Raw genomic sequence first — 12,938 nt, forward strand, 5'->3', positions numbered from 1 at the left:
AGGGTAATAGAGGAGATGAGCAGAGGGAAAGGGGAAGATCACAGGGAAGGCATGGACAGGCAGGGGAATAATGCATTCAGAGAAATTGTCAATATGAAACACAGTACTGGAGGGAAAGAATTTATGCCAATAAAAATAAAATAAAATAAAATCAATGCCCCAGTCTGAAAAGTGGTAGACAGGGCAAAGAATATGGAAATATACCAAAGTTTGAAACCATGCAATATGTTTAAAATTCTAAATAGTTTAATGTCGAACCAGAAATCTTAGGACAGGTTATATCCTGAAAGGCTTTGAACACCATGGAACGGGTTGGAATCTCTCTGAAGGGCCCCAACGAGCTTAGCAGTTAGAGCTTGTTCACACTTGCACTTTAAACAGGTTTATTTTGTGCTGTGGGTGGGATGGTGTTAGTAAATGTTGTAAGGGTTGTGGGGGAGGGAAGAGGCAGAGGGGGAGAGGCCACTAGACAGGCAGACACCATGAAGGTCTAAGTCTAATCTTAACAACAGTGACATGAAGGAAACAGGGCGCTTGGAGAAGGTCCGTTGAGACATTGGACATGAGTTGGTCAGTGTGAATTATAAAGGCAATAGAAATAAAGCTAGACTACAGTTGACCAATGCGAATGTACCAAGGCGATGACAGCAGGCTTAGATGACAATTACCCTCCTATCAGACAGGGTAAGAGAAGTGAGGGAGCTTTGGATGTATTTGTACAAACATACCAAAGAGTTCTGAAAAGCTTCCAATAAGTCAATGGTGAAAGAAACCTCCAATTGCTTTAAATAAGGACATGTATTAGAATCTCTGATTTCCCCCTTTTATCAGAAATAAAAGCCCACATGATGGCAAGGAGCCACTATGAAGTGTTATGGGAATGTTGCCTCCATGGCAGAACTCCCCAGTCCTTGCTAATTGCAGCAGGAAACCATGGAAGTGGCAAAGGAGGTCCTATGAAAGGAAAGGAAAATGGTTTTTGAGTTTCCTTTTTTAAAAACTTAAGAGGCTTCTAATACTGACTATTTATTTTTAGACAGGATCTCATTGTAGAGCCCCAGCTATCCTGGAACGCAATATGTAGATCAGGATTTCCTGGGACAGAGATCCGCCTGCCTCTGCTTCCCCAGTGCTGGAATTAAAGGTGTAGGCCACTATGCATGGCTCCAAATCAATGTTTGAGTGAAAGGTGTACCAGGGCTTAAGCATTTCCTACTGCTTGAGTTTAGTCTGTTATTACATGAGAAATATTTTTTCAAAGACTGTATTTATACTTATAAGTAAATTTCGTTGTATTTAATTTTCTAACATAAGTTTCTTTTATAAGAAGGACAAAATTCCACTAGAAATACGACTCATACAAATTGTGATGTTAAATTCCTCTTATCCTTTACTTCACTGTCTTTGTCTCGATGGCTCTTAGGTTCTTGTAAGGCCTGCCTCATCTATCTCTGTTTCTTTACAAAACAAATGAGAACATCTGAGAGTTGATGATCGTGTTAAACTATAAATGCATAGTTAGTCGAGCTAAATTCAGTTAATATCAAGACATATAGAGAGATACAAAGATATTTCATATCAATATAGATGATATGTATAAACCTTTTTTAAAGATAAAATACGTGTTACATGTTTCAAAGGACAGAACTTTCTGGATAAGAGAACAAAAGAAAATGAAAGCACGTGACTGAGCGCAAGCCACAAAGATCTGAAATTATGTAGCGAGATGAGAATGGAGTAAACCGCAGGGGGCAAGGGAGCAAGTTCAGCAGGTAAAGTGTTTACTGTGCAAGTGTGAACCTGAGTTTAGAACCCCTGTAAAAAGCCAGGCAGGGTAGCAGGCATCTGGAACCCCAGTGCTCCTGAGGAGTGGCGTGGGTGCTCACAAGGAGCAATGTGAGTGCTCCCAGAGGAACGATGTGAGTGCTCCTCAGGCGTGGTGTGCGTGCTCCCGAGGAGCAATGTGAGCTCTCCTGAGCAGTGTCAGTGCTCCTGAGGAAGGATGTGAACGTTCCTGAGGAGCAGCGTGAATCAGAGACAACTTGAGGGCCAGCTAGCCTGGCGTTTGCAGCGGCAATGGAATCACATGTCAAGCAGGCACAGAGTGAGGGCCAACACCAGAGGTTGTCCTCTCACCTTCCACATGCAACCCCCCCCACACGGATGTACATACATCCCACATGCACACACAAGACAGAAACAAACCCGCATGGTGATCCTGTCGGGTGGGTGACAGTTATCACAGCTAATTTAAGTCATGAATTGATTCCCCCCCCCAGACAAGCCAGGCGGTGTGCTCCGAGCTACTCCACGCGTCTACTCGCGTCCAGAGACACACTGGACCTGCCCGGTCACTTACGAGTCGGAAACAATGCCTTCTGCTATCTCGCAAACATGGACGAACAGGAGAGCGAATGTCAGAATCCATCTCAGGTTGTGTCCCGGAAAGTGAAGCCACGTGTTGTGATGGATTTGCACCTTCGAGCTTTGACTCCCCCATCCTGAGAGAGAAGGGGGGGAAACGTGATTAACAAAAGGGTCCTTACAGCCAGGAGTATAATTCACATTTTCGGATGTCGCCTGCTTTTGGGAAATTTCTGAAACCCTGGTGCCTCGCAGCAATGGAAACTCTGGTCTATTTCGTGACATTAAAAATAACTCTTTAAGTTAGCTTTACACCGCCATGGAGGCTCACACATGAACACATGCCACATGGCTCACAGACGACCCTCCAATTCTGAGAAGAGCAAGATCATAACCCGTGCACTTACAGCTTCTGACTCACCCGGCAAGACAAATGCGTAATTACAGTGTCAACGGAAAATAAGAATCTGTAGACCTTCAGGGAACTAACAAAAACACGTATTTGGTGATACAATACAGGACCCGCTTGTTGAATCAATTCTGAGTCACATGCCCATTTGTGTGTGTTTACATGTGTGGGAATGTGAGCACATGTGTGTCATGATATACATATGGAATTCTTTGCTGTCCACCTTGTTGGAGACAAGGTCTCTTACTGGTCACTGTTGACCTGTGAGCCTCTGAGGATTTTCCTGTCTCCCCCTCCCATCTCGATATAGGAGTGCCTAGGTTATAGACATGCAATAGAGCATCTTTTTTGCACGGGTTCTGAAAATTCAAACTCAGTTCCTTATGTTTGCCCAGTAATGTAGTGAGCTACCTCTCTGGCCCTGAATCCCACACCCATCATATGAAAAAATAAATGAGTATCTCTGGCTGGGCCAGCACTGCTCCACAAGCATACTACGCTTTTCCTCAAAGAAAGCTGACGTCAGGGCCTGTAGCGATGGTTCAGTGCTTAAGAGGGCATACTGATATTGCAGAGGACTAGAGTTTGGTTCCCAGCACTCCAGACAGGCAGCTCAATGGTGCCTATAACATTAGGTCCAGCAGATGTTCTGGCCACCATGGGCATCTGCAAGCATATAAATATAAATATATATACATATACGTGTATATGTATATATATGTATGTATGTATACATACACACACACACACACACACATTAAAATAAAATAGGTGCCTTGGGAAGAATTGAGAATACCATTGGTTCATCCTAAACTCACAACAGAAGGAAAAACAGTAATTACTTCTTGTCAAATTTTAAGGCTTTCCTACCCAAACTGTAGGTAGAGAGAATATCATCACTTATGGTACATCAGAACAGAAACCCCATAGTGGCATCTTGCCTTGTCAGTGAATTTGCAGTAATGGCCACACCCTTTGGGTGTGGTCTCAGGTACGGACATGACCCCTTTAAGGTAGAAGAGTGGCAGGCATGCCTTTTCTGGGACCCCAAACTGCAGTGAGGCTGGTGCATGGTTGTCTCTGGAATTCCAGCCAGCCAGCCAAGCAGGCTGATAGTGGGAATCAACCCACATGGGCACCAATTGAAGCCAGAGGTTTCTGACCTGACTGATCCCACAGTTGATTTGCCCAAATAAATACACAGAGACTTATAATAATTTATAAACTGAGACCGGCATTGGCGGCGCACGCCTTTAATCCCAGCACTTGGGAGGCAGAGGCAGGCGGATCTCTGTGAATTAGAGGCCAGCCTGGTCTACAGAGTGAGTTCCAGGACAGCCTCCAAAGCAATACAGAGAAATCCTGTCTCAAAACAAACAAACAAACAAACAAACAAACAAAAAAGTATTAACTGTTGACCGATGGCTAGGGTTTCTTATTGGCCAGCTCTATCTTAATTATTAACCCATTTCTTTGCCCTTCTGATGCTCTTCGAGACCCAAGAGAGTGCGTGCTGACCACTCCTCTACCTTATAAGGGTCAGGTCCACCCCAGAGACCACACCCAAAGGGTGTGGCCACTACTACAAGTTCCCTGGCAAGGTAAGATGACACTACAAATCCCACCTCTATGTTTTGCCCTCTTCTTTCTTTCTAGATTTTGACTACACAGATGTATAGCTTATTTCAAAAATGAATGAGGATCTGTGCTAGAAATATTGCAAGAAAGAAATTCTGCGTAGACAAAGGGAACTGCAGCAGAACCTCTGAAAAGAAAGCCGACTCACATCTTAGTGCTCCCAAATGTAGTTCATAACGGGGAGGTAAGTCCCACTAACACACCTTCCTGTGCTCTGCCCTCTCCCTCCAGCAAGCAAGCTCTGTCGCTCTCCTGGGATGTTACAATTTCCCTAGGATGTGACACTTCTTTCACACTAGCTAAGTGGCCAACGCCATAAGTGAGCATTCCATCAGTCCTTCTGTTTAAATATGGTAGTGGTCAGCCTCTGTGATGCCATTAAAGGGTGACGTCACAGGCCAACTTCAGGTCAGACTACGAATTATTAGCTACAGACCTGCATTAAAATAACAACGCTTTCAGATACCGCTACATAAAATATGAGCAGTGCTTCCACTCTCTGGTCCTGGAACATTCAGTGTCTATACATTTATTTAACCTGATTAGCAATGCACCAAGAATCATACTGGTCTCTCTGTACACCACAAGACAGATGGCCTCTGTCGGGATGTTAACCCATGGCACCTGTGTGAGCTTGCTTCTCTGTTGCCGTGATAAACACCGTGACCAAAAGCAACCAAAGCACCCTGGATGGGAAGCACTTCGCTCTTCTTACACTTCATAGTTCATCGGCAAGGGGAGCCAAGGAGGGAACTCACGGTAGAATCTTGACGCAGAATCTCATTTGGTGCCTTGGCCTCAGCTACCTTTCTCATACGGCCCAAATCCACCTCCTAGGGATGGTTCTGACTGCCCCACAATGATGAATTCTAATGTAGAATTGATAGCCAAAGAAGCTTTTCTTTTCCCTCCTTACTTTTGTCAAGGTACTTGGTCTTATACTAATCTTAATTATTTCATACATAGCAATGGTTTAAAATGTACGAGCTAAAAAGCCTGCTTTTTCCAATTGTGGTTGTGATGCCCAAAACCTCCGCAGGAGACTAAGACAAGAGGATTGTAAGATAAGGGTAGACTGGGCTGCATATCAAGCGCCAGATGTCTGAGAGTGTAACAGAAACTTTTCTCAGGGAAAATAAAAACAAAAACAAAAAAAATAGTGAAATGATCTATTTTGGTTGTTTGCAGGAAGCTCCAAAAAAGTATATATAATTGCCCTAAATAATTGTGTACATGTGTAAGTGGCTAAATGAAGTGTATTTACAGGCTTTTTTGTTTGTTTCCTGAGTCAGCATTACTATATAGTCCATTATGGTCTGGAACTCATGACCATCCTCCTGCCTTAGCCTCCTAGGGGCTGGAATTATAGGTCCCAGCTACCACACCCAATAAACTTTCTAAATGATTTTCATAAGACTTCTTTCCTCCCTAAGACACAACCTAGCAGTCTCCTTCTTTCAAGCCCCAGATGTGCCACTGTGATCATTCCCTCCACCCCCAGGAGGCAGATGCTCTGGCAGGTGAATGCCCAGGGAGTTTGCAAAGAGGCTGACATAATGGAGTCGATACGGCTCATGGGCTCCTGTGGTCTGCACTGGAGGTGAGAGCTCTGTCCTGCCCGTTTCAATCCTGTCTCGTAGCATGAAGCACACAGTCCATGGATGCTTTAGCTCTGTCTCACGGAATTGTCTCCTCGCTCCTTTATAAAGGGCTGCCGCAGCACTGCCGGCACGTACACGTGGAATGTTCTGTAGCATGTATGTATAATTCAAACACACAGAGCAGCATCGCACTGTCCTCACAGACTCACACGTCAGCTTTCAGGGTGGAAGACTTAACTCAGCATTACCCAGGATGTCAGCCATCAGTGAGGCAGCAGTGGGAGGTGCTGTGACACGGGGCACTTGATGACTCACCGATGAACAGTATCGGGAAGGTGATGAACAGCAGGAAGACGTGAGGGACCAGGTTGAGGGCATCCACAAAGCAGGGGTTCTGGAGAACACCGTGATAGATGTTATAGGAGGAGATGTTGTTCCCACAGAAAGACAGACTCATTTCTCCTGATCTGGTTAGCCTGAAATGGAGAAAACACCATCCTAGTGAGCATTAAACTTTCTTTCCTAAAATGATGGCTTTAAGTTAAGGAACTTCCTCAGGTCTGAGAGTCAGACACCTTTTTGGTCATGCATGATTCAATGGCTTTATTATAGCCACAGACTTGTGGAGCGGTCACCAAACTAATTTTAGAAAAGTTCATCACATCCAAAGAAACTTAGTGTCCTTTAATCTACCTGTTTCCATTTTCTCATCCTCCCTCCTTAAGAAAGGAATAACTATTTTCTCTCCTTTAATTTTCTCTTCTTTTCCTACTCTCTCTCCCCTCTCTCTCTGTCTCTCTGTCTCTCTGTCTCTGCCTCTCTCTCTCTCTCGTGTGTGTATGTGTGTGTGTGTGCGCGCATGTATGTGTATGTGTGTGTATGTTTGTGCATGTGGTGTGTGTGGGTGCGTGTGTGCATGTGTGTGTGCATGTGTGTATGTGTATGTATGTGGTCCGTGTGTGTGTGTTTGTGTGTGTGTGTCTGTGTGGTGTGCATGTGTGTGTGTCTGTGTCTGTGGTGTGTGTGAGCATGTGTGCATGTTTGTATGTGTGTGTGCATGTGTGTATGTGTATGTATGTGGTGCGTGCGTGTGTGTGTGTGTGTGTGTGTGTGTGTGTGTGTGTGTGTTACAGCAGGCACTTGGGGGTCAGAGGACAACTTGCAGGAGTCAGTTCTCTCCTTCCACCACCTGGGTTTTGTGTTCAAACTCAGGTCATGAGTCTTGGCAGCCGGTGACTTCATCACTGAGCGTCTTACCAGGCCTTATGCACTTCCTCGACAGTATTCTAAGCACCAAGTTGAGTAACTTTCTATGGTACCATCTCTACCACATTTCATTTATCTTTTCTTCAGTTGACAGATATCCAGTGTGTTTAGACTTCTAGCTGTTATGAAAACGCCACTAGAAATATTCGTAAATCCAAGGCGCTCTGCCCAAGTTGAGATGAAGTCTAGCTGCTGAGCTGGAGGTCAGTGTCTCAGCACAATGAGAGTAGGGGTGGGTGGGAAGGAAGCTCGAGGCTTCGCGCCAATCACTTCGAGGATTCAGCTTCCGCCCTGTGTCAGTGTGAGCGTGGGCTGTGCTCTGGCTTTGATTTGAAGTAGAAGACCTTTCTCTTTGCTAGGATGGGAAGACTGCAGAACCTGCCCCATCAAAGTAAGACCTTGGGACCCCTCGTCTTCTTTCAGCAACCTGAACCCCTTTGTATGGCATCTACTACTTAAAAAGCAACTTCTTAGTTCTTGGGGCTGCCCATGTCCTATCCGAAGTCCTCAGAACAAGCATGTAAGACAGTGATGTGGTGGGTATTTTACAGCAAACTGTTCTGAGCTTTGGGTAAGTTCAGTCCTTTGTCAACCAGGAGACAACTTGGGACATGCACCCACTTGTCAGATTTATCACCTGTGCCTTTCCACATCGCCACCCACCCGTTTTTCTACAGAACTGATCTTAACTATTCACATTAAAACAAGTAGCAGTGTAAGAGTTTAACCTCTGCAGATTTATATTGGATTCTAAGTTATGGTATCACGACTTAGTATTTTATCAGCAGCACCTGTCTTGTTTTTCTTTTCATTGGTCATTAATTTAGTAACAGACATGTGATTTTTTTCCCTAAAAATAAGATGAATAATGTGACACAGAGAATACTGACAATAGTAGATAAATTGTTAGGAAAATCACATTTCCTTCAGAGGTTTTAAAAATCATTTCATGAACATAAGTAACTAGTTGGAAAGCTTGTGTGATTATAGTCCAAATGTTTGTATATAACCAGTCACATCTGATAATTCCTCTTGAGATCTTTGAAAAAATTATACTTTCAAAACAAATTCAAAATTTGGCCATATAACTGATAAATCATTACACACTATAAAAAACTTCATATGGGAGAAAGAACTGAAAATTTTCAATGAATGACAAAACGGAAGATATGCATTCACATGTGTGTATTAGTGGATATATTTTGATAAAGACAGAAAAGCAATCTAAAAATAATAGCTAATAAGATTTTAAGATTATTTCCTTGTATTAAGCAAGGAAACGATAAAATGAAACTTTAAGTCATTTGCTTGTTGTTTGTTTGTTTGTTTGTTTATACAGTGCAGGACACAAACCCAGGGCATTGAACTTGCTGGGCCAATGCTCTATCACTGAGCATATGCTCTGTCCCCAGCCCTTAAGTTCACATTTCACAGAGAAATCTAGAAGGTTCTATTTCCTCTGCTGCGATTCCTGAGCCTCGCCCTGGTTCCCAGTTTCTCTGCTTCTTACACAGGTCTCCATGTTCCCTTTAGACATCTCTTCTGCTCAGCCCACTTGACCTTTGGTTCCTTTCTCTAAACCCTGCTGTCTAGGAAGCAAACCAAAAGGTGGGAGAAAAGGAAACCCGTTGCAGATATATTAGTTTCTTGGTCCATCAAAGATATTGAATCAAGATGGTGTGTGTGTGTGTGTGTGTGTGTGTGTGTGTGTGTGTGTGTGTGTGGTAGAACACCTGTGTGTGTTGTCCTAGGATTCGAATCCAGAGCCTCCTGATGCTGGCCATTCACACTACAAACCAAACTACACCCCAGCCATCTAATACATCCTTAAGTTTCCAAACAGTGTCTCGGTTTCCATTCCAGAGTTCAGGCTGCTATGAGCATTTGGGGAAGGCCATACACTAATGCTCTTGAGAGCTAAACTGTCATCCATTTCTGGTGTCCCTCCCCCTGGATCTGTTTAAGCTCAATTCTGCCCAGAAGTCCCAGCAACCAGAAGAGGACCAGAAGGGAAAACAGAACATCTTTCTTCCCATGCACGTAATCCCTTTGAAAGATAGTTAAGTGTTTATAATAGTCGTCAGGGTTGGGAAATTGAAAGAGACAAACTTTGAAACAAAGATCAAAAGTGAAACTTTGACTATGGGATGGCTCGCAGAACAGAAAACAGAGGGGAAAACATTTCTGTATAGCCTAACTTCTAGTTTCCTAGAGAGAGCAGCAACTCAATATGCTTGCTTAGTCCTGGATTTGCCCTATGTGAAGTTCCACAGCCCCTGGGATTTATAAAATGTGGTATTGATTCATAACTCTAATAATTCATCTATCAACTCCATTGATACTTCTACAGGAGTACAACAAAGGCTAACTGATCCAATTCTAGAAACATGCTAAAATATTAAATTGTATCAGGATGACCAGTTACATTCGCCAGCCTCCTTCTAGACTACTAGTGAGTGAAAAGCAGCCACCCAGCTGTGACCCATTGACAGCTGCAGCCAACCCCAGGCTCTGGAAACATCTGGAAACAACATGCACAGGCCGGCTTTCTTTCTCCCAGGTGAAACAACCACTCCTGAGTTACTTAGCACTTAGCACATCCTTTGAAGGCACCTAAGCGTCACTGTTACCCAGGGCACTCTCGGGATGTCTGTCATTTACAAAAGCAAATGCTGCAATCACTTCGTTCACATTTCCCTGTGGAGAGCTCACAAATCAAAGGAGTCTAGCTTCTATTCAGATCCAAGTAGGAAATTTCCTAGCAAAAATGACCACTGACTCGATTGATTGTGCGTTCATTTACCCTTTCAGGGGCTGTGACATTCTGGGACACAGGAAAACCAACGCTGGGACTCCCTCCACAGATAAGACTTCTTAGACACTGTAAGCCACACGGAGCAAACAAGCAGAAAATATATTAATAAATAATAAATACCTTGAGCTTGGCTTCTGTGCTCGGTCCCCCTACCGGTCACTTCAACTACCTTCCAAACGCCAGCCCACAGTCTGAAGCCGTAACTTTCAAACCAGTACACCCAGCTCCTAGAGAGCAAAGAGGGACAAATTCAATCTATAGAAAGCTGCTTCGTGAGTGACACAGGGGATGGCTAAGAAAGTCTATGTATTTATCAGCGACACCTTCCCCTGTTTCCAGTAGGTTCAGGCTCCAGCCGGCAGGGTTGTGTAAAGCAGACGGGAAACTTGATCCACACTTTCTCTTCTCCGGCCAGGGCCCTGTCCTCTGGATCCTAGAACTAGCGAACGCTTTTACTGAGCAGATACTAGATCAAAATCAACAGCTTACAGCCAGGGACTCCTCCCAGTGGTCTGTGGTCGTTCTGTAGCAAGCCGAGGAGCTCACGCACTCCATGGGACGACAAGTTTCCCTCCCGGGTCGGTCGGCAGCCGGCGGGTGGATTATTTTTAGGGTGGTGGGAGGCCAGCTGCTGCCTCCTATCGCGTTTCTCCTCTGCGCTGCGCAGCGCTGCAGGCTGGGGCGGACACCGCCGCGCCCAGGCAGGAAACTGCAGGAGCCCAGGGTGCATCGCCTGAGACCGGGGACCCTCCCCACCCGGGACCCTCTCCTGAGACCGGGGATACTCCCCATCCGGGAGCCTCTCCTGAAGCCGGGGATACTCCCCACCTGGAGTCCTCTCCACCCGATCCTCCCCAACCAGGACCATCCTCACCCGGACCCTCCACCACCCTTCCCCCAGTCACTTTCTGCTCCAGAGTTGCTCAGCGAGGGGCGAGCGCAGCGGAGATGTGTCAACCCCACCCCACGCCGCAGCAAGCCGCGGCCCCCCAAACTCCACTAGATGGTGGAACTTGCAAAAAACCGACTCTCGAACCCTAAAAAGAAGGGTTGTCAGATATGAAAACCCGTAAGGTGCCAGTTTTGTGGGCAGCCTTTGCTTTGACCACCTAGGGGGAGGTGCTATTTATTCCCCCACCTTCGTCCCCAGCGGAACTGGGAGCTGAAGGGTTCATTCAAGGTTGAAGAACCCTCCACCGGGCTAAGTAGGCACGCTGAGCAGGCGCAGGGCAGACTGATCGGTGATCCCAGGACTTAACTGCTCTCCAGACCGACTGCCCTGGCCTGATCACCCTGAACGCATGACTTTGATCCTGAGGTCCTGAACTTGAGCTTTCATCAACTCAGATGCAATTAACTCTGGAAATAACATAACCTGCTTAAGACAAGTTCAGTGACGGCAGGCTTTGGTGGCGCTCTTCTGGAATACCAGCATTTGGGGAAAAGATGCAGGGAGTTCAAAACCAGGAGCAGCTACACAGAGGGCTAGAGGCCAGCTACACACACACACACACACACACACACACAGAGAGAGAGAGAGAGAGAGAGAGAGAGAGAGAGAGAGAGAGAGAGAGACAGAGACAGAGACAGAGACAGAGAGACAGAGAGACAGAGAGACAGAGACAGAGAGAGACAGAGACAGAGACAGAGAATGAGAGAGAGAGAATATGCATGTGAACTACTCTACAATAACTTTTCCTCCGGAAATTTTTTAAAACTTTTTTTGGGGGTGAAGGTTTCAAACCCTGGCTTGGACTCGTACTCGCAGTAATCCTCCTGATTCAGCTCCTGTGACTATTAGGATTACAGATGTGTGCCACCACCACACTGGATTTTTGATCCCACCAACTTCAATAAAAGCCTTGGAGATTCCCAAGGGCCGGTTCGGAGTCCTCTGCGGTAATGTGTGTCCGATAAGGGATGTAGTCGCGGACGGGCTGGTGCCTATGAGGTCCGGCGTGCTGTCCCCTAGAGGCCCTCATCTCCAAGCTGAACTCAGAAATCCATGACCTCCTGGCCCCCAGGAATTGGTTGACAAGCTGGCCACACAGCACAGTGAGTCCCGGGGGAGATGAGAACGAAGCCGCTTTCTGGGAAGGTCGATGCGGCCTTGGCCAGCTTCCGGGCTGCAATGTGCCACTGCCAGGGGCCTGCAAGGCCAGAGAGAGTGGCACCTGGGAGGGTCCTGGGACTGATCTTCTAGCCACAGAATGCCATTCAATTTTGCACTATGGTGAGCCTTTGGGCCCGGAGGAAGAGAGTGTGATCCAGGAATAGGAAATCTCAGGATCGTGTTTAGAAGGTGCAGACACCAAGTCCGGAGAGAAGTGGGAACTGGTAGTCAATGCCAAATACAGTCTGAATGGGAATATACAAAAGGAAGTTGAGCTGGGGAGGTTTTTTTAATATTACTGTTACTGAGGCTGGAGTCACTGTAAGAGTGCTTGATGCTCTTGTTAGGTTCCCAGAACTTCTGTGGGAATTCACAACTGTCTGTAAGTCCAGTTCCAGGGAACCTGATGCCCTTTCCTGGCCTCTGAAGGCACAAATGTTGCACACACATATTGTCAGGCAACCACGCATAAAAATAAAAATAAATCTTAAAAGGGAATTATCACTGTTTTTGAAGTTACACATGAAAATATATATGAAACAAAACACATGGGAGGCTGATGGAGAAAATCTTCAAACAAGCCTGGGATATAGAATAACACCAAGAAACTATCCACAGATACCTAGGTAGACGATACACAGATAAAATGGGTAGATAAAGATGTGTAATAAAGATGACAGACAGTTGATAAATGGTGAATAACTCTAGATATCATGGAGGGTGGAGAGATGG

At 45.5% G+C, this 12,938-nt stretch overlaps 1 protein-coding gene across 6 annotated transcripts in view; it reads right to left on the minus strand.

Moving 5' to 3' along the window:
* Positions 1 to 10,924, minus strand: part of Abcc9 (ATP binding cassette subfamily C member 9) — a 117,631-nt gene extending 106,707 nt beyond the window's left edge. The window contains exons 1-4 of one of the 6 annotated variants that reach the window (XM_021228884.2): positions 10,583 to 10,850; positions 10,214 to 10,320; positions 6,328 to 6,488; positions 2,360 to 2,501 (exon numbers count right to left, since the gene is read on the minus strand). In XM_021228884.2, coding sequence (XP_021084543.1) covers positions 2,360 to 2,501; positions 6,328 to 6,469 — 284 coding nt within the window. In that variant the 5' untranslated portion in view covers positions 6,470 to 6,488; positions 10,214 to 10,320; positions 10,583 to 10,850. Of the gene's footprint in view, positions 1 to 2,359; positions 2,502 to 6,327; positions 6,489 to 10,213; positions 10,321 to 10,582 lie in introns of all 6 variants that reach the window. The other 5 variants (XM_040743540.1, XM_005072923.4, XM_040743541.1 and 2 more) reach the window with 5 other exon arrangements.
* Between the last annotated feature and the right edge of the window lie 2,014 nt (positions 10,925 to 12,938).

Source organism: Mesocricetus auratus, unplaced genomic scaffold, assembly GCF_017639785.1.
Source record: "Mesocricetus auratus isolate SY011 unplaced genomic scaffold, BCM_Maur_2.0 Super-Scaffold_100001, whole genome shotgun sequence".
Lineage (NCBI taxonomy): Eukaryota > Metazoa > Chordata > Mammalia > Rodentia > Cricetidae > Mesocricetus > Mesocricetus auratus.